Source organism: Zootermopsis nevadensis, unplaced genomic scaffold (genome assembly GCF_977971745.1).
Source record: "Zootermopsis nevadensis isolate Lab colony 2312 unplaced genomic scaffold, Znev_1.0 Znev_ptg000018l, whole genome shotgun sequence".
NCBI lineage: Eukaryota > Metazoa > Arthropoda > Insecta > Blattodea > Termopsidae > Zootermopsis > Zootermopsis nevadensis.
The window spans coordinates 7,072,040-7,092,974 of record NW_028259150.1 but is presented as its reverse complement, the minus strand read 5'-3'; the positions used below and the strand labels follow the sequence as shown (position 1 = coordinate 7,092,974).

At 36.8% G+C, this 20,935-nt stretch overlaps 1 protein-coding gene across 1 annotated transcript in view; it reads right to left on the bottom strand.

Annotated features, from left to right (window-relative positions):
• Positions 1–268: 268 nt before the first annotated feature.
• The window catches only part of Sgt1 (suppressor of G2 allele of skp1), a 96,643-nt gene continuing 75,976 nt past the window's right edge, over positions 269–20,935 (bottom strand). Inside the window, exons 3-8 of the mRNA XM_022070472.2 lie at positions 5,779–5,922; positions 5,390–5,658; positions 4,063–4,170; positions 3,188–3,281; positions 1,679–1,872; positions 269–944 (exon numbers count right to left, since the gene is read on the bottom strand). Of these exons, the coding sequence (XP_021926164.1) occupies positions 837–944; positions 1,679–1,872; positions 3,188–3,281; positions 4,063–4,170; positions 5,390–5,557 (672 nt within the window). The 5' untranslated portion in view covers positions 5,558–5,658; positions 5,779–5,922 and the 3' untranslated portion in view covers positions 269–836. The remainder of the gene's footprint in view (positions 945–1,678; positions 1,873–3,187; positions 3,282–4,062; positions 4,171–5,389; positions 5,659–5,778; positions 5,923–20,935) is intronic.

The window sequence follows — 20,935 nt, the reverse complement described above, 5'->3', positions numbered from 1 at the left end:
GTACAGCAAAAATGAATGCAGCATTCTTACTCCTTCCAAGGGTTTAAAACTACTGGTCTTACAGTATAATTATGTATAAACATGGGAAAAGACAAGCTTCCTGGTAATACAGACACCTTTAAATGTATGGTAGAACTGAAATTTAAATTATTTTGACCAATAAACAATAAATTCATGACATTTTAAAAATTTTAAATCCATTATGACCCAATCTGATAAGCTGGGGTTTTGCAGCATGTAAGGAAAAATATATAGAATTTAGAATTAATTAATGTTTCTTCCATGACTTACTTTACTTTGAAATTTACATGAAGTATAAATCAGGTTACACACAACATCATACTTTTATAAAACTCGGTGCCATCTACTGAAAAGAAAATTAATGTCAAACTCACATAACAGACTAACACAATTGATCATGACAAGAATCTGAATGAAATTGAAAAATTCTACGAAGGTATATAAAAAATTTATCTTACATATGATACAAGAAATACGGTATGAAAATCATGCCAATAAATTAGCTGCTGAATTAGATAATTATCAATTTAACTCTTATTTCATTACACAACACACAAAGTTTAGTCTTTGTTACTGTAGTTAAAATACATTTACATAATTGAAACCACCAGATTTACTGTAATATCGAATACTGGCAATTTTTATATTAATTTTAATGAACAGCTTTGGACATTTTAAAGATAATTTAACTGGCTGCATCACTTCATATAATAATGTTTCATTTCTTTCCTAGTTCGCAGTAAAAAGCAACACAAAACCATCATTGAATAATCAAGAAAACCTAGTCAATCCCAGAACTGGCAATTTTTTTTTCTTCACTGTTCCCACTTGTGCCATTCCATGCCATCTGGAGCTTTCACTTCCACCTTCTCTCGTGCTACTTCATTCCAGTTGGTGCTAAGAACTGTTCCACCAGATTCTTGCTGCAGACAAAAATAAAGTACCATATATAAATCTGAAGTGTAATAAGCGAATAATATTCTTTTATTCAGCAAAAATTATGATATAAATAATCACTGAAGCCATTGCCAATAAATCTCAACCATATATTACATTTCTCCAGGTTAACTACCAGTGTTTTTAAACCTTTCCACTTTAGCTTTTAGGAAATGTTTTACAGCAAAACAAATTATAATTATAAACTACGTTCATATTATTTTTCATATTTCAACACACCTTTCATTTACATACCTAATTCCTAAAATATCTTCATAAAAGATTACACAGGTTAGTAGTGATTAAAAACAGTAAAAGAGAAAGCCAAATAAAATAACAACAGAAAATATATTCTTGAAAGTACAGCACATAAAGAAATATGAATAGTGCTAAGGCAGCAAAAGAATAACAAAGAAATGGCAGCAAAGGATGATAAAATAGTATAACAGGGTCCAAGTGTTGGCTCAGAGACCTATTCCAAACTCACAACATTCATTGTTTTCCTTAGTCTCTCCAGCCAAATGTTGGGATAGTATTCTGAAATAAATAACAAATTTCTTCTCATGTAGTTCAAAAAGCATCATTAAATAAACAGAGAATGAACTCAACTGTTTGTGGCAGAATCTTTGGCCTTGTAGTAAACAAAGTTATACCAAAATTTCACTGGAGGCAAGTTATGTAAAACAGGTTAATTCTAAATACAGTGAAAACTTAAACTTACAAATGATTTGTTCATAGCCCTTTTGACTTCATCAGATCCTTGTGAATAGATTTTCTGGAACAAAGCATTAAGAGCAGCATCTCCTTCTGGCTTTTCATCCCCTTCTTGTTTAGTAATATCTCCAACAATACGATCCCAATCTGTTGCTTTCGGAGCAGAACTGGGATACTTTGGAGGTCCAGCACTTAACACAGCTGCAATTTAATTAACACACATCAAGCATTCATCCTCAACACCAATTACAATGGAAAAGAGTATGCAAAAAACAGAATATATCAAGGTGTAAAACAAGGATACCCCGAGTCTCCAACACTGGTATATACAGTGAAAAATCCATTAATCACTACCAAAGCACAAAATTTAATAAAACTTAAGTAAGACATAACAAAAACTAATGAAGGATATTTAACTACAAAATTGATTATCAGGTAATTTTTACTAAGTCAGAGAACAAACAGCCATTAACCCACCTGAAGACACATGAGTGACTGAATAAAATATCACATAGTAAAACCACAACAATGGCATTTCAAGAGAAGCAATATGCTACATGCAAAATAATAGTGAATAATAAAATAATTAAGCAAGTGCCTAATTTTTATTATTCAGGATACAAAATACTGTATTGTCAAAAATGAAGATTTTAAAAAATAAATAAATTTCATATGTGTAGAAAAATATTTAAAAGCATACAATTAAAATTCTATAAAATAATGACAATGTTGAATTACCACTGCAGGAACTGGATAATAAATTGGAAGACAAAAAGAAAATAAGAAGATGGCAGAATATGCACAATGTCACCAAATGACAGATTTATTAGAAAAAGAGAAACTATAGAAGTTAGAAAGCCAGCTAATTCTGAAATATTCCAATGTATTATCAACCTTACAATTTGATACATGCACTGCAATAAGTCAAGAGTATTTGTATGTCTGCAACATACAAATCTGCAAAACATATTTAAGTTTGTAAGACATGTTTTGAAGTGATACATTAACCATTAACACATTACTGTAGGTCTCACTATTTTCCTAATAGTATTTGTAAACACTGTGACATATCACACTGTATGTTAAGCATTTTTGCCCCAAGTCCATAGAAATTTGTGTCCTTTTCATTCAACCACTGTGTCACTGCTTTTCCACATTCCCAGCAGTTATTGATCCGTGGCTCCTAGATGCTGCTTGGCTGTTGGAGAAGAGATTAAGTAAAAGACTTAAGGGGAAAACTGATAACAGAATGAAAACAATAGAACAACTTCTATAAAGTGGAGAAAGAAAAACTTATCCACAAGGACAAAATAACACTGTATTATTCATTCTGAAGAATCAATTATTCACTTCTGTGTATGTCTTGTAAACTTAATTTCCAACAGCACTTGTGAGAAAAATGATAGTCAGCCAAGAAATAACAGCCTAGTGGCACAAGTGATAGTCCATATCATGAAAGGAAAATGTTTGGTCAACAGAATGGCAAACTCCAAAACAAGTTCTATTCTGGACATACCTTCAGGCATGGGCTGTGCTACTTCAGAAGTTGTAGGATCTGCCTCCAGTGATGCCCACCTAATGCCATCATGCTTCTTTAATTTTATCTCTATCTGTGATAAATGTGATATATAAACACATAAATCTTTCTAAATACAGTAAAAATCAAGTACATATTACAACACAATTTTTATTCATTATGAAGGAGTAGACCTAAGTACTTCATGCTTTGGTCAAATCCAGAATCTTTACCTCCCCATCTACATTCCAAACACCTAAAGAAAAGAGTAAAACTAAATAACATTTTCCTTCTATTCATTGCTGCATAAGCTTACAGGTGCAAAACTTGTTCTCTCATTCAATAACTCATTACAGTGATATAGGTGGCATAATCTAAAATAAACTAGAGTAAAACATGTTTCTGATCAAAATCAATCTTCCACTTTTCTTGGGAATACAGTACTAATGACTGAAGTACTTATATAAAATTGCTTCTTCATTGACTGCTTTATATATGAACTGAACTTTATATAAACACCAAACAATTCAGTACAATAGCTGTAAACAGCTAAAAACTGATCAACAGCAAAATAACTAGGAGATATGTGGTTTCTATTCATCCTTCTGTAACACTACGACAACAGAGCTGTGAAGGCTGATGGGCTGGATATGAAGTATGAAATACAAGAACATTGCAAAATTTTGGTTGATAAACCTCACGGAAAGAAAGACCACTAATCAGATGCAGACACAGATGGAAGGCAATATATGAAAGAAAATATTATAAGAATGTGATATGCATTAAAATGGCTAGGGTCAAACAGCAAATTCTGTGACAGTATAAAAAGTGAAAGTTTAGAGAGAAGTTTCAAATAGCTGCAAATTTCAAATTACCTTTGAGGGTATAACTCTGAATGTTGACTGGCCAGGAATGACTGGAAAGGGTAGATTCAAGTTCAGATGATACTCAGAGCCATCTGTTAACTGTGCAGCAACATTAAGCTGAAACAAACATCACCATACAACCAACCTGGGAAAGAAAACTGAATAGCATATGATAAAACACTTGTAGCTACACCACAAGCATGTTCCCTTCGTTTGATTTCTAAAAAGTAGACCTCAGACAAGGAAATCTAACACAATCAACCAATAACTAAACAAATGGCTAGCTCTGAACAGAAGTGCTGATATTAACAAAGTGTATTCATGTTTCCTAGCATGAGATCCTCTCTACATACCTTAGATTTATTAAAATGTTGGGAGAAGTGTTTTGCTATCAAACGATTAAAATTAAGAAAATAGGTGACATCTCAACCATTATCTGCTAATATAAGAGACTGTAACTTAAAATGGTATCATTCTAAAGATGTTCATTTAACATCAAATTTTCATCTGCAGATATGCAGGACACTATATGGGAGGCAATTATGTCAAGCACCATGAACATCTACTTGGCTGATATATCAAATGTGTACCTATATTTTGAGGGAATATATGTGAACAACATAACTGTTTTCATGAATAATTTGTGCACAAAAATTTGCATAAATAACTCAGTACAGAAAATACTAAGTACTTCTGCAGAACAATTTAGAATATAATGGGCATGCACTTGGGTCTCTCCAGCATGCACAACAATTCAGTCCACAATTTCTGCATCATGGTATTAAAGTTATATAAAGTTCTTTCACATATGGGTATGAGACATAAGTACCTTAAGAACTTCTTAACCCTTTTTTTTTTAATTTATATCTTAATTGCGTCATGCTTGTGTTCTTCAATATAATAATTTTATTCACCGTCTTTACACAAGCTTATAGATTGTTAAAATCACATAAAATTATAACAATATCAAATGAAGAAATGTTATAATTTTATGTGATTTTAACAATCTATAAGCTTGTGTAAAGACGGTGAATAAAATTATTATATTCTTAACCCTTGAAGACCAGTGGTAACCATATGTACCACCTGATTTAATAATAAATCCGTATTTTCCCTACACAATATATTTATTGGTTTTGTACGATTCTCAGAGTAAATTGCAATTATTTTCTTAAAAGGCATTAACCAATTGATCTTTATAATGGAGAAGCATTATGTCTTCTTTGGGGCACAGAATGAATTCCTAAATAACATTTACATTAGCTTCAGCTTCAAAGGATTAAGCAATCCATTACTAACTGTTCAGTACCGACATTTGGTTTGAAGAAAAACTTACAGCTTCTTCTGCAAATTCCACTTTCACTTCATCTTGTTTCACATTTTTTGCTAAAATGGTAATGACCACATGACTCTCAGTCTGGTACCAATCATGCTTTATTTTAGGCACCTGCTTTGCTATTTCTTCTACTTCTCCGGCACTTTGTGGGTTCGAACTATCTGCCATATTTAAAATGAGCTTAAAGGTTCGGTTTGACTAAACTTTTAACAACCAGACTGTCCTTTCCAAAGTCAGAATTGGTACACAATTTCCAAATACGTTCTAATCTGAAATAAAAAACAAACAAAATTATCTTACAATTATTCTGATCTATCAAATGTTAGGTTATGTCGAAAAGTTTCAACTGAATACATAGTTCTCGTCAAGTCTTATATCAAATAACTTACACAGAGACAAGCATCACACGATCACTCCATTACTCGAAACGTAATCCGAATGTTGCTAGCACCAAAGCCGGAATGAACGTCCACAAATTTCTTCAGCCTTAGAATGCCAAACGCCAAAGGTGAACTGCACACGAACCAGGGATGCTAGAATTCAGTACTGGTTGAATCGTGATATCGATACTTTACTTTTTCTTAAAACGTTTCAATTTTATACCGTACATGAAACTTCAGAACCATTCTCATAATTGTGAAGAACATAATCTGCCATGATACAGTTTATATTCTGGGCCCAGCACTTGTCAAAATTTCAAAAGTACAATTTAGTAATGGAATTTTTTATTAATCTTAATGTAACACAGAGACAACCAGGTATATGTTGACGTCTCGTCACCAGAATGTAGGGCAAAATCGTGATATAAGGATGACTAATGGGTCCTTCGAAAATTGGCAAACTTCATATATTTCTGAGCGACAGTAACAAATCAAAATTTCATTCATGAGGAAATTAAGTACAGATTGAACTGTGGTAATGTTTGCTGCCATTCAGTTCAAAGCCTTTTGACTTTCCGTCTGCTATCAAAAAACGTAAAGATTAAAACTATACACAAATTAATACAAGTTTTGCCATCGTGTTGTTGGCATTGGCTTCTACACTTGGCAAATCAATGGACAGGGCGGCAATCTCCACTGTGAAGTTTGTGTAAAACCTGGTAGATGGCAGCACAGGAATCGTATTTGTTCTTCCCTCTTGCTAGTGGTTGTCGCATCTGATCAGTGACCAAGTAGCGACAGCGTTTAAAAATGTTGGTAGCTCATTCTAAAATCCCTGGCAAGGTGTTCTGGGCAGTCAATAGTTGTGCTCCATGTTAAAGAAATTCCTGTCACGAAATTTGAAATTTCACCGCAGTCAATAAACAAGACTTTTCACTATACTTCATCTGAGAAAATTCAACATAGTTCTCAACCGCAGAATATTTCACTATAATAAAACATCATGTAGTCTGAGACTATTAGTCTCCTGTTCATGAGATAGTTTACACTTATTGTTTTCTCCATGCGTGTTTTATATCGTGCTCATCTCAAATCTTTAATCATTGTCAATATGTTACTGATTATCACTACAAATCTGCATATTTATTTTAGATGCGTTTCAGAAAAGAAAGAAGAAAATCATCTATTAGTTTCATATCCATTAGTACGCATGTAACAGGACTCACAACTGCTTCAGCCATTGCGATCGACATTGGTATGACACGTGTTCTAAATTTTGTTGAGCAATTTTGAGTTCTAAGATGGTTGTCTTCTGGGTTGTTGCACCGTGTAGTCTAGTAAGTACTCATCGCCCTGATGATGGAGGCAGCAAGGATGTCTCAAACGTCCGTAATCTTCTACCAGACTACAGGGTGCAACAACCAAGAAGACGGCCATCATCAGACTCACCGCCGTGAAAACATCAAATCTTACTTAATTTTGAGTTCGGTTTAATTTTTATCACTATTTTTAAGTTATCTGACAGAATTCGATTGAAGTCGATGTGTGGTCGAAAGCTTTGTCCAACGTTTGCTACAGCCTTGCCATGCCACTTAAAACGCACTACGTATACCTTATACAGCAGATAGACGCCATATATAATCGAAATGCGCCCTTTTTACGTCAGTTGTGATTAGGCGCTAGTAAAGAGATTCGTCTACAACAAACGCAGAGAAAATAGAGTATATACACAATGTCTCGTCACCAGAACGAAGTACAAGATCATAATATTAGAATAGACGATAAACGTTTCAATCATGTGACAAATATTAAGTACTAAGAAATAATAATTGGATCCCTGGCAAAACTGAGAGGATAATAAACATTTTAATGTTGGAAATTATTCTAAATTATAAATTTTAGTATCCTACCATTCCCGTTAACAGCATTTCTGGATGATTTTAAATATATCACTGCACAAATTTCACCTATCAAATTGTCATACATAATCAGTTATTCTTACTACACCAAAATATTTTGAGACCGAAATCTTGCTATTTCTTCTTCTTCTTCCGTGACACAGAACTCTTCCTCAGTTTGCATCAGACATGAGGAAAAGAGTGAACGCATGCATCGCTGAACTCGGTGGACATTTCCAGTACTTCACTTTTTTATTGCGAATATAACGCGTGTCAGGAATGGGATGAGTGACTTTTCGATCGCTCCTTGTTTTCTGAAAGGCTGACTGTGTCTATCAGTCCGAATGTTTCAACTCTAGAACTACATAGTATATTTGTATATAATACAGCTGAAGAATCGACGATGGAGGCAGCAAATTCTTCTGGAGCGTCTGAAAACTTCTACCAGACTACAAGATGCAACTTGCAATCTTTACAAGCATGTAAAATATTGGCTGTATGAACAGTTACCAACTGATGCAAAATCGATTAATTACACGGTATTTGCTTTAATGTTTATAACTGCATAATACTGTATCCTACACGCTCATTACTTGCCTTTAATATCCCATGTCAGAGCGTTCCTGGCCTCAGGTTTTTGTACAGAAAACTAAATCTCTTGTTAACGTTTCGTCACCTGTCACCCCGGCTTCTTTTGATCAATTAACATCAGCCTCGGGGTCTGGGTGTGAGCGTCGCGGGGTGGGAAGAAACGAAGCATAGGAAAGAGTTTGAAAAGTAATTTCCGAGGTTCTTTCAAACTGTCAATCACTGGTTTGGCGAGAGAGAAACGGGGGGCTGGGAGGGGGGTTAATACGGGGAGGGTAAAGGATTTTTATTACGAAATATAAAAGAAAATACTTGCTGGAAGATTTATTGATTAGAGGAAACGTTTACAAAAGCATTTCACGTTTTAAAGAGAAAAATAGGGCACTGAAAACAAGAGGCACAATAAACGTTCGGTAAGGAACGGGCCATTCCATGTCGCACTATGAAAGTAATTAGTTACGCGTGTAGTAGGCCCGTACTTTGAGAAGAACGTTGAATGTGCTCAAAACCTATCTCGCATTATTTCAGTAAATTATAATTCTCTGGCAGGAACTGAAGTTTAAAAAGATTATACTTAACACTATAAAGCACACTGGTAACTATATGCACCACCTGCTTTAATTCAATAACTCTGCAGTTTACACACAGTGTCTTTATAAGTTTCCTATGTCTCTCAAAATAAACAGCGGTTCATTCCTTAAACATCATGAAGCAACTGATGTTTATACTAGAGGCACGTTGTGTCTCTTATTTCAGTTAAGTAGCTGATGAATTTTAAGTACTAGCCTACTTAAACGAACAAATGAGTCTACTGCAGAAACACGGCGATGTCTAAAAATAAGTGGGCTGACAGACCACTCACAGAGATCGGATTGAATTTGAGGTTTATATTCCCGTAATAGAACTTTTTTCCCAATTCTTGACATCTGTTATATCCGTGAATTTTGTTGGCATCACAATTTTATTCCGCCTTATTCTCCTATTAATCTTTACGTGGAGTGGGGTAGATTTGTTCGTCGCAAACAGCTGTTGTGAGAGATGATATATTCAGAATGCTTGCTGCCTGTAATAAATGTATAAATCACCAAGATAATCTACTTGTAGGCCTGCGTCTAGAGCTGGCGATGTTATGGTACTGCAGATCTTGCAGTGTGTGGAGTGGCAGTATTTTACTAGCCAAGACTTTCACTGAAGTACAATACACTGCTTCACTAAAAGATTGCTTCTTTGTCAGAAAACGACACTTCATACTGTATTCTTAATCGTAGGCTATTGCGTTTAATGTGATCAAAGGTAAGCAGATAAGCATTCGGAAGGACGCGATCGTCACCTGTTGCTTGGAGAGGCTCAAGAAAACATCGGAAAACCAAAGTCAGAATAAATGTCAATCCAAACGCACCAGGCTATTTATTTATCTGCTATTACGTAATTCAACATAAAACATGTTCTGCGAACAAACCAAGAAAATTATCAAGGCAAAGGAGGACGTAGCGGTAAAGCGAAAAGGACTAGTCAGTCAACTTGCCGCTCAAGCTGGTTTATCCCTCTGGTAAATGATCCATAATGCCCACACGAGAAAGGGTGGGCAGGAATGTTTCAGATGTGGCGGTGAAAAAGAATTCTGGCATCTGCCGCAGGTCGAACTCCTGTTTTCCAGGCTGAGGTCAATCAATTTACGATGTTGGGCTTATACGTAATTAAAACCTGTTAGCCGAATTCGGACCAGGGACCTCCCGAATACAAAGAAGGCGTGATAGATAATAAATAAACCACGACGTTTAGTAAAAGAAGGAATGACAAGCGTTTAACTGGTTTGAGCCCCAGGCTTAGTTCAATTGTTCTTGAGCGTTCACTTCTGCGTTACACTTGCCAATGCGCAGTACACGAACATAAAAAAGGCGTTATTTGAGATATCACTGGCCTTATTGCAGACAAAAGTTGTATATTTTAATTATATCTTTATTTGTGTCATGGAAATATACTAATATTTACATACAAAAAGGCGTTTTATAAAGTATTAATAGTTAGGTTAAATCTGAGCTTCTTATAGAGCAGCGGTTGCATTCTACCAATATGAGACACAGCAAAATTCACTTGACAAATGTTAGTGGCAAGTGCAATATACAACTTTTCTTCGAAATCCGTCGAGTAGTTATATATCGGAAATATTTCGTGCAGATAGACACTGCTCCACTGTAGATCATTTTACACATTCTGTACAAGGCACGCACAAGGAAAGACAGTAACTTCCACTCCAACGCGAAAGCTGGAGGCAAGGTATATTGTCTTACGGCTCGTATTGTCTCGACTTTACTACATATCGATTCCACACCACACCGACGCACCTATTTATGTAGAAGCATAATTTCGAGGGAAATTTAACTTTGTTATTTGAAAACAAAATTGATATGTGCATATACTTTCTGAGGTTGGCAGGGAACATAACACAAAACAGTAGGCAGTTAAATCCTTACTTTTCTGAAAATATGTAACCCCTTGTTAATTACTTATTGCTAAAATATTTGCAAGTCGGTAAGCTACTTTGTCAAATTTAGCGATTGGCCTCATCAGAGCCCAGTAACTCAATTTTACAATACTTTTACTTTACATACCAAATAATGTCGAAATTTATATTTTGTTTTAAATAGGCGGAAATAGCCTGAAAATTCGTGCGCACAAGAAAAAAACAACAACTAAACTACTGTTTTTGTTGTGTCCCGTGCTTGTAGAGCAGAAAGTGACATCGTAATGGGAAAGTCTCATCTGTCCGTACATCCGTCCATTGGTTTCATCTCAACAAATTTCGACGAAATTTGTCCTGGGAGGCCTACATCAAAAGTCGTCCGACGAATTTAATTTTGGCTCGTGAGCCGTAGCGCTTGAGAAGCAGATAGTTTCTTAGCTAGTCAACAAACTTTCCACCCTATACGAAACTCGGAATTTCATTACAGTGTTCATAATTTTCCATCAATGGACACTGACCTGAATCGGGTGAAACCAGTCCCGACCAACTCCCATTCTGTTCCCTTAAAATCCACTTTTAAATTGCCTCTGAGACTTAAAAGTCGTAAGCCCCCTTTAAGTTTAAGGGCCAAAATTTTTACCGAAATTTGAGATTCCAAGGCAACAAATACAGATATTGCTGTCTTCCGGGATGTAGAACCTCTGGTAGATATAAACAGACGTTTCAGAGGAGATTATGACCTTCATCATTATCTTCGTCAATCTCAGTACAGAGTAAGAAAGCTCCTCTGAAACGTCGATCAATATTTACCAGAAGATAACTATAATTATTTTCCATGATTTTCTGAGTCTTCACACGTGAATGCAAGAATATTTCTTAGAAGAAGCTACGGCCACTTGCTTACAAATCCTTATCAATTTATCATTTTAGAACGTCTCCCTATCATTCGACGCTGCATGAAGTCCACAGCTGACGTAGCGTCTTTAAACTAAAAACAATAATAATGTATTTAAAATGCGTGGTTGCAGATGGCATGGAAAGGTCACTGTTATCCATCCTCAGTTCCTTTTCTTGTTACATTATATTAAAGGAAAAAGTATCGAATTCAATCTCTGGTTGTGACATCTCATCCAATGAATGGAGAAGGAGAATGAAGGCGTATTAGTTGATGTAACGGTTAAAGTCCCTTAAGGCACGCAGACTGGAATCTAACTGCTGAAACTTGAGCGGAGCTTAGCTTTCCTTTTTTATTCCAATCTCGCAGGCTGCATTGCGGCATGGAACAACTTTTTTGCTACCATATTGGTTTTTTAACTTTGTTAGCTTGATACGATGGAGAAAGAATATTCACATATTCTTTATTAAGTAGCAGTTGTAATGTACATACAGATACTGAACTAGATAGGTATAAAACATCCCTGATAATATTAGGTATATATTTACCTTAATTTGAAGCACAATTATATTAAATACACATAATTCCGTGGTTTTATATTTTTGTCCTTTTCAATGGTAGATTCCCACAGGAAGAGATTTTTTTGTGAACAACGAACATATTCTGAAGACGATCATAATAATAATGTTGACAAAAATACGTTCATAATTTACACTGACGAAAAGCAGTTACATCTCAATTGTTTGACTATCACATAAAATTTCGATATAATAAACCTTACTTTATGACAACTACAAACGAATACCACTGGATGTCTGCGTGTGTAAATAAGTTGACAAGCCTGGATATTTTACTGATCGGCCTATGAAGTTGGGCGATCAAAGAGCTGCTGGGGGTAAAGTAATGGATGAATCGAGGGGTGAAGGGATTAGAGGAGGAAGGCTAGCTTATGACGGCAACAGCTGGCTGCTGGCGCCAAAAAACCCAACAGACGTTTAATATCCTGAGTAACTCAATTATGGGAGCCATCAAGAAGGATTTGTCGTCGTGCCATATGATCCATTGATGGCAATAAGGCAGCAAATGTAACCTCCCGCCTTTTCTCTTATTTCTATCTACAGCAATGTTCTCCAACGAAGACCACATACTGTACTCTCCTAGTGACAAGAACTAGAATTTATGACGCCTTCTATCAGACATATTTCCGTCTATTATGTGATAAAGCTAGCAAAAACTACAAATAAATGATTCAGTGATTTATTTCTGTACGTCACCAAACCCGAAAATTCATTGCCGTGCTCACAAGTAACCTTTGCGTAACATTTCGAAACATGCTGGTTATCTTACGTCAAGGAGTTGTTACCCTGTCAGCAAATCCCCAAATCGGATTACTGCTTCTTGCAGGCGGTCCGCAATTGCCTATTTAATATACGAGGCTCGTCCACAAAGTAAGTTTCCCTGGGGCCGTTTACAGAAACAAAACACAATTTCATGGAAATATTTATTGCAACAGATACAGCAAGTGTCCAGCTATTTTTCAACATATTCGCCACCGGAATTGAGACATTTGTCATACCGTGGGACCAACTTTTGAATACCTGTGTCGTAGAAGTCTGCCGCCTGGGATTGGAACCACTGTGTGACAACCATCTCCGCCTCTCTGTCATTCTCAAAACGCTGACGCTGACCGGACAGGAATTTCTTGAGGTGTAGGAAAAGATGGAAATCACTGGGAGCGAGGTCCGGGCTGTAGGGTGAATGATTAAACACCTCCCAGCTGAACTCCTGCAGGAGACTTGCTGTCCGTCGAGCCGTGTGCGGCCTAGCGTTATCACTGACCGCACTTCACAGTCGGCGGGAGCTGGAATAAGAACCTCCATCTTCAACAGCTGCAACGATGCTACTGTGAGAACGCGAGATGTACCGTTAGTGCATGCGCCATGCTACGTCATTGCTCTATCACGTACGCACAGTCGCTTCGCGCAATATAAGGTTTGCTAGCTGTGGGACGAGTGGGAAACTTACTTTGTGGACGCGCCTCGTATTAGCAAATACGTTCCAATCTTGGAAAAATTCTCCTCCATTCCCAAAGGAAAAATCGTTCGTAATTATGTCACATTATATTATCTGTGTTATCGGCTGTGCTAACAATTAAGTAGCAGTGGCGGTAATTCTGTTTTGTGTGATTTTTAAACACTGTTTCGTACTTCGTCGAACACGTTTAAACAAACTGCAAGCGTTGGAACAAAGTTAAGCGGAGTGGGGTAAATCGAGAATAAAGGGTATTATCATATGAAAAGCAATTTCCTAATTTATACAGCACAGCTGGTACTGTTAGGGTAGCGAGGATAACGTAGACTGAATGTGGGAAACAAAAAATCATACAGAATTTTAGTAAGGAATATTTCTGAAAAATCGACCATTTCGAAATTAAAAAGCGAGATGCGAAAAAGATAATTATTTCAAGTATAATATATTTTATAGGATATGAAATGGATTGAAGTGACTCAGAAGTGTGTCCAAGGACTGGATTTAGTACTGGCGATGTTAAAGCTGAAAGGATTTTGTTATCAAATACGTAGACGCTGGAATCGTGCGTACTTCATTTTATACAAAATAAAACATTTTGTGTGGATTTGCCTCGGATATTAATTTGAAAAAAAGTCCAGTCTGAAACGCACATATTACTCTCTTCTAAATAAACTGCTTGCAATTTTGCATGTCTCGATGGTACTGATGTATTTTACAGTTATTAAAGACAGCCTACACATTTACTCCACCAAAGGTAATGAATGTGACAGGTATTAAAATCCGCAGTGATATATTTTATCTTACTTCCTAAAACATTAAATATTCACAATATTAAAATATGTACCAGATTGAGCCTGTAATACTTAATACAATTTCGTTTCAGAATCCTGTGAAGTATAGTTTAGTTCTGTTCCGACAAAGGAAAAAACGAATTTGTTCATCAACTTTAAACTTACAAAATGTAGCATTACTAAATGACATCATAATCAACTGAGTAATTATAAAGACGAAACATATAAAAGAGGAAAGCATGGCCCCTTCTTTCTTGCAAATAACTAATAAAAACTGCATTTGTTTCTGGAAACTTAGACTGGTTTACACATCTCACTGGATCATAACTTTTGCAACATCGGAATTTCTTATACACACTCCAAATTGAAATTCTTGTCACTTTATTCTGCCTTTTTCTGTTCCTCATTCACTTTTTGAGCGGTTATTATTTAAGCATGGGCAATCTTATCACACCGTAGTTCCACAGCAATTCATTAAGCAAATTAGGGGTACAAATACAGAACGAAACGGTAGATAAAATTTATCAGCTACAGATATTAAATTACATTATTTTAAAGTTCGTGAAGTTGAGAACAAGATTCTTCAATCACATCTGCAGGAGAAAAGCAATTTTAGAACAGAATAATAGGAAGCGGTTGAGTAGGGATAATTGAGACTGACGGCTCCCGACGTCGAGTCTAACTGATTATTTCCACAAGTAGATTTCATTATTTCGTGCTCTGGACAGGAATAATAGGATTAAAAATTAGTTTTGATAGTCTCCGCGATTCCCTCTCCCCTTAGTTACGAGATATCACTACACTGTATCTTCCGAACCCATTATTCTTCCAAATGAAAATTCTTTTGTATTCTATTACACAGCACAGGAAAAAACTATATTAGGACTTCCTAAGCATTTTAAAACAATTTTCTGCAACAAATACAAAATTAAACAAACACTAGAGTGACAGATGGTGCGCTCTGTAGTGGTCCTTTGCGTCAAATGCCAATAACAATAATAACAAATGACTGTGGAAGTTCTCTCTCACATCTTACGGCCTTGCAGATGGCGGAGATATGAAAGGCATTTGAGAATGTTTCTCCAGGTCGAAAGGGGATTACAATTATCTTTTATGAAACACAAATATACATTACCGCGTCCAAAAGAGCCAGCCAACGAACCATGTTCTCAGACACTTGAATCCAGTCCACATCTTCAAACCCTGTTTCTTAATATTATAAAGTTACGTCACGCATCAACTGACCGAAAAACACCTCAAGGTCTGTCTACAGCGACTTTTAGTGTGGATACCGAGGCCATTGTTATTTTTATTGTTGTTATTATGAATTATTTTACCACGTGTATGTAAACCACTTATAGTGGTCCTACAGGTGCTGAAATGCGTCTCGTTATGCAAATAAAAAGCCAACAAACACAGGGTAAAAGCAGTTGATCCTTGTAATATTTATCAACCAGAGTAGCCAGGAATGCGAAATCGTGCTGGCCACCTACAGGGCAGTTTTCAGCGCGTCGGCTGAAGCTGAAGTGCAAAGTGTTATTACATGTTTCTGTCAATCCTGATGGGATCTGAGGGTGGAACTAAGACGCGAGATATCGTACAACAGTTAAGCTTAGCCTGGTGCTGTTTCATCCGGATGTCAACCATGAGGGCGTCGGAAGTCGCGACAAGTCTTGTTCTCTTGCTTGAAGTTGCGCCGCGTGTAACCGACACTTAACATCACCTCCCCTCATCTCGTTCACACACACACTTCCTGCGCCTGTATCTATCTGCAACTGTGCCGGACGAGTAAAAACCTTACAAGTCACGCACAAATGAAACAAATTGAAAGAATGGAAGTTCGTGCTGTAATTAACGACGAACACACTGCTGAAGTAACCTAAATAGCGTCGAGAATCAATTGCTTCTGCTTAAATACGAAGCAGGAATGTTAATTATTGGACAGAAATGTTCAGTAGGAAGAAGTGGTACAGGCGTGTTTAAAGATACTGTCCTCCCCAAGGAGGAAATGAGGAAAACCACGATAAATATAACTCAGGATAACCAGTGAGCCTCCTGAATACATGTTTAGAACATTACTGCTACACTCTACTGATAACATTAAATAATTTAAAAATAATCCCGACAAACCAGGCTTATGGTCTTTTTTTATGATCACTCCTTTATGTTCAGGAACCAAAGACTTTTAAAAAGATAAAAATACCTCTTCATAAGGCACACTCTGCATACACAGAATTTTAAATTTATATTTTTCCACATATATAAAATTGAAAACGTATTTGTGTCTGTATGCACGTACGTACATACATTCGCTTATCGCTCGATTACGGATAAACCGAAACATACCAAACTTGACATTCTTATTCCTTCAGACCAAAAATAGATTATACAAAGGTGAGAACTCCGATAGTGTACTGAATTCGAGTCCCGGTGAGGTTGCTTTCAATTGCTCGGAAACTACATACGAATGAAAAACGGCGCTAAGACCAAAGCTGTTCGTTTCAAACAGGAAATTACAAGGGAAAAATCATAACCACAAAAATCTGTTGTTGGTTCGACGTCTGATAAAGAAGGTTTCTGTAGCTCGGTAACAGAATGGAAGCATAAAAATATTGTTTATTTTAGCGGCGAGTTTGCAGGAGCAAATTTTGAAAACCAGAAATCTGTCCTAGGTTCGAGTCTCAATAAAGCTATTGGGTTTAGGAATAATATTTTTTTCTTTGATATTCAAAGACACGTGTCGAATGTCCAAGTCTATGTTAATCTTTGGGGCATTAAACGTAAGAATCTGAAATTTCGCAGCAGTAACATTGCGTATACGCTGCTAGTATTCACATATAGATGATCATACACAGTAAATTACATATTCTGTACAGCGCAAACTTCTTTTTCAATGTCATAGTTACCCGCATACTTTGGAAACTCATAAACAATTAGTTCTAATTGTGTTTCTACGAATATATGTCTCTTTCTTCGCTGCCTAGATTGTTTTCCCTAAAAGATCAAGAACTGCAATTGAATTCGTTCGCCTCTGTTCGAACTGTTCTCCTAAATGTAAACGCAAACATATCAAGTAATAGATTCCTGCCACAGTCGCCGTTAGATCTGACAGAAAGCGATTTAGCACAATACATGCTTGGCTTTTATAACTTGCAAAGGAAGATCCGTGTCATATTTATCAATGAAGCCACGGATCTTCATCCACATCTAATCCTTTATTCAACCGTATAACGAATTTTATAAAAGATACAGAGCCATGAAATTCAAATGCTGATTAGTTGCCTATTTAAGAGGAAAACGAATACTGTGTATAGAGGATGCCATAACAATGCGATCCCTCTGATAGACAATTCGAGAGATGACTCGCAGAATATGAAGCTATAAGACTGCAGAACGAACCAAAATTTGCAATGTTAGTGACCGAAACTATAACGATAAGAAATTTTGGTTCACAGAAAATAATTAATTGCGTTCCATGGCAGAATACAGACACAAATAATTAGTGAAATAAAAACCATCAGTTCATGAACCCAAAGACGGTCAACAAAGAAACTGTTTTAACTGAAGTCAGGAAGAGTATTAAAATAAACTATTAATAACTACTTGTCACTCTGATAATGTCGTCTAATTTATGTTAACTTCAGCTCATAATTTATGACTTAGATTCAAAGCACGTCACATTTATCACAGACTAACAATGGGAAGCCATTCAACACCAGATCGAAAAACTGACACCGAGAGTCGCGACGCCATTCGTCAAGATGCCTCCAAAATACGCCACTATTGCCGGAGGTGAGCTACAAGATGCCAATGGAAACAACTCAGGAAATCGAAGCCGAGCGTCGCGACGCCAATCATCGCGACGAAGCCAAAAAAGGTCATATTTAATATTTATGAGACACGGGATGCCATTGAGCACAAAGAAGTCACAGCGACGCCTTTTGTAGCGGCGACCCGACAAGACGACATATTTGGCGTAAATAAAACTCGAAATGTCCTCGGACACGACGTTGGAAAGCCGGAGCTGAGCGTAGCGATGTCGGAAAACCAATGCCTAGAGCATCGGCAACATCTTGGGGCACCAAATTTAGCGCCGGAGAGACCGGGGATAAAAGTGGACATGGCGTCAGAAAAACTACGCGGACCGTCGCATTGCCAAACGACACCGGCAATGACATTTCAGATAAGCCAAGAGAAGCTTATAGGATTTGAGGTTTTCGCGGCGTTGAGTCTTCCGGCTTGTTGCGCCGTCTTCAATAGGAGCTTACAAAAGCAACAAGACAATATCGAGGAAAACAAAGCCGAACGACAGGAAGGATATAGTAAAGACGTACCTCCGGAACAATGCATCTCTAGTAAAACTGTGCCGAGCACAGCGACAGCAAATGTCACGACGCTGAACGCTGAGACGTGGGAAATCTTTAATTTACATAACGAAACGAAATGAAAACTAATCCTGATGTAACGTAACGTTACGTTACCCAGCCTAACTTAACCTAACCTAACATAGTTGAACAGTAATAATTATACCCGATATAAATGTGGAACAACTGCCGTTTCACTGAAAATCCACTGCTGTTCTATCGATTGTTAAATCAAGAAAGTTTCGCAGCCACCTAAATTAAATACCTTAACTGTTGTCTGAAAACCAGAGCAATTTGATCAAGAATATCTGGACACACTATGCATTCCCCGGATGTCGGTTACTGACTTAAACTTACTTTCATTTTGTATTATCATTATTTTAATTTTATTATGGGTGTCGTTCGCTTATGATCCGCTATGGTTCACGCCCCCTGTAAGCATTTATTATTCTTATTCATTCTTTTTTTATAGTTCATATAAACCTTTATCTATTGTCATCCCTTTCATGCATTTCCTTTGTGTTCATTCAGAGCAGCGATGTCTTTAAATCCTACGAAATATATTGAACGTTGTGTCCCCTCCCCATCCTGCATCTACTCACTTGTGTGTAGCTGTGGTCTCGTCGAAACTTTACAGTCTCATATCGCATATGCCACTAATTGATATTCAGGATACACTAATGTCATAATGAGCCGTTCACTGTTTCCTAAAGATCTGGCGTTGTTCCCACTAAGGGTGCACTGATGGGCGTACGTCACCGAATGTATAATGTATCTGTAACCCCGCAGGTTTTATTACGCACAAAATCTACAACTTTCTTCTATGAAGATTTCTGTCTTCTGGGTTGATATCGCCCTGATGACGGAGGCAGTATGACCTCTGAAACGTTGGTTAACATCGACCAGACTACACAGCGCAACAACCCAGAAAACAGAAATCTTCATACTCACCGCTGTGAAAACCTCAAATCTTACAACTTTCTTCTACCTTTATTAATCTCAGCCACTAAGCATCAACTGAACAGATTAGGTTGGTCCCAGAAACAATATAAACATGGCACAAAGAACATTAATTCCTGCCCAAGCCTCAAATCGATCCCCAGTCATACTATCGAATAAGCTATCGCAGCTCAGATTAGAGTAGTCGTATACAACAAAATCGAAGTCTGAATGAATAATTCGACAGACTGAAGGAGGGATTTCGTACGTAACGTTATCTAATATCAAGAAAGGTTTAAAAACGCATTACTATTTGTTAAATTGTTCCTATATTTTAACAACAAAAACGCAGTAAAATTAGGGTAAGTTATAAAAAGTCAGATTATTTCACTAATAAATTCCTGAACAGTAAAATACTTTAGGTCTCATTAGTCGCTGAGGAAATTGGGGGGTAATGTACGAGGGTGCGTCTGTAATACTAAGCGTACCGGTGTAATACAAATAACAGAGAACCTTTCCAGTTGTTAAACATGCTTTCTAGCCGTAACAGAAAATGTCATTCAGTTAACAACATCAAAAAGACTTGAAAAATATCAATGTCTATTTTTAAGAGGACCTCCCAACCAGAATACAAACCCCTTCCATTTCACAACACATAACAACCCCTTCCATTTCACAACATACAAACAAGCATTACGATTCAAAGAGGTTTTTCGAACCCCCACATTATACGACTAGGCGGTTCAGTTCAGTGTGAAAAGAAACGCCATGAATTCATGCTATTAAAATGTTTTCAGCCAGATGAAATGTTGTGCAATATTTCAAGTACAATCCCTTGTGGGTTTACATGACTGAAGACTTGAAACTCGTGTGTCAAAGACCAGAATCTTTTACTTTTTTGCTCCATAGGTCTACGCAACTCGACTGAACAACGCAGCGGTGCACTACCCCTCAAAAATTTAACAACCCTTTCTGGTCAAAGTAGATCAAATTAACGCACAAGTGGAAAATCATGTCTGTATCTTCTACCATCGCCGCATACTATCCAACAAATTCTGTGCATTTAGATTACAGGACTATTTAGTACTGTAGATCCACACTGAAATTTATAGGGCCAATTTAATTCTGGACCTAATCGATTAAATAACACCGATACGGTGCGTTACATGCAAGTCATTTTAAAAATTACACATAAA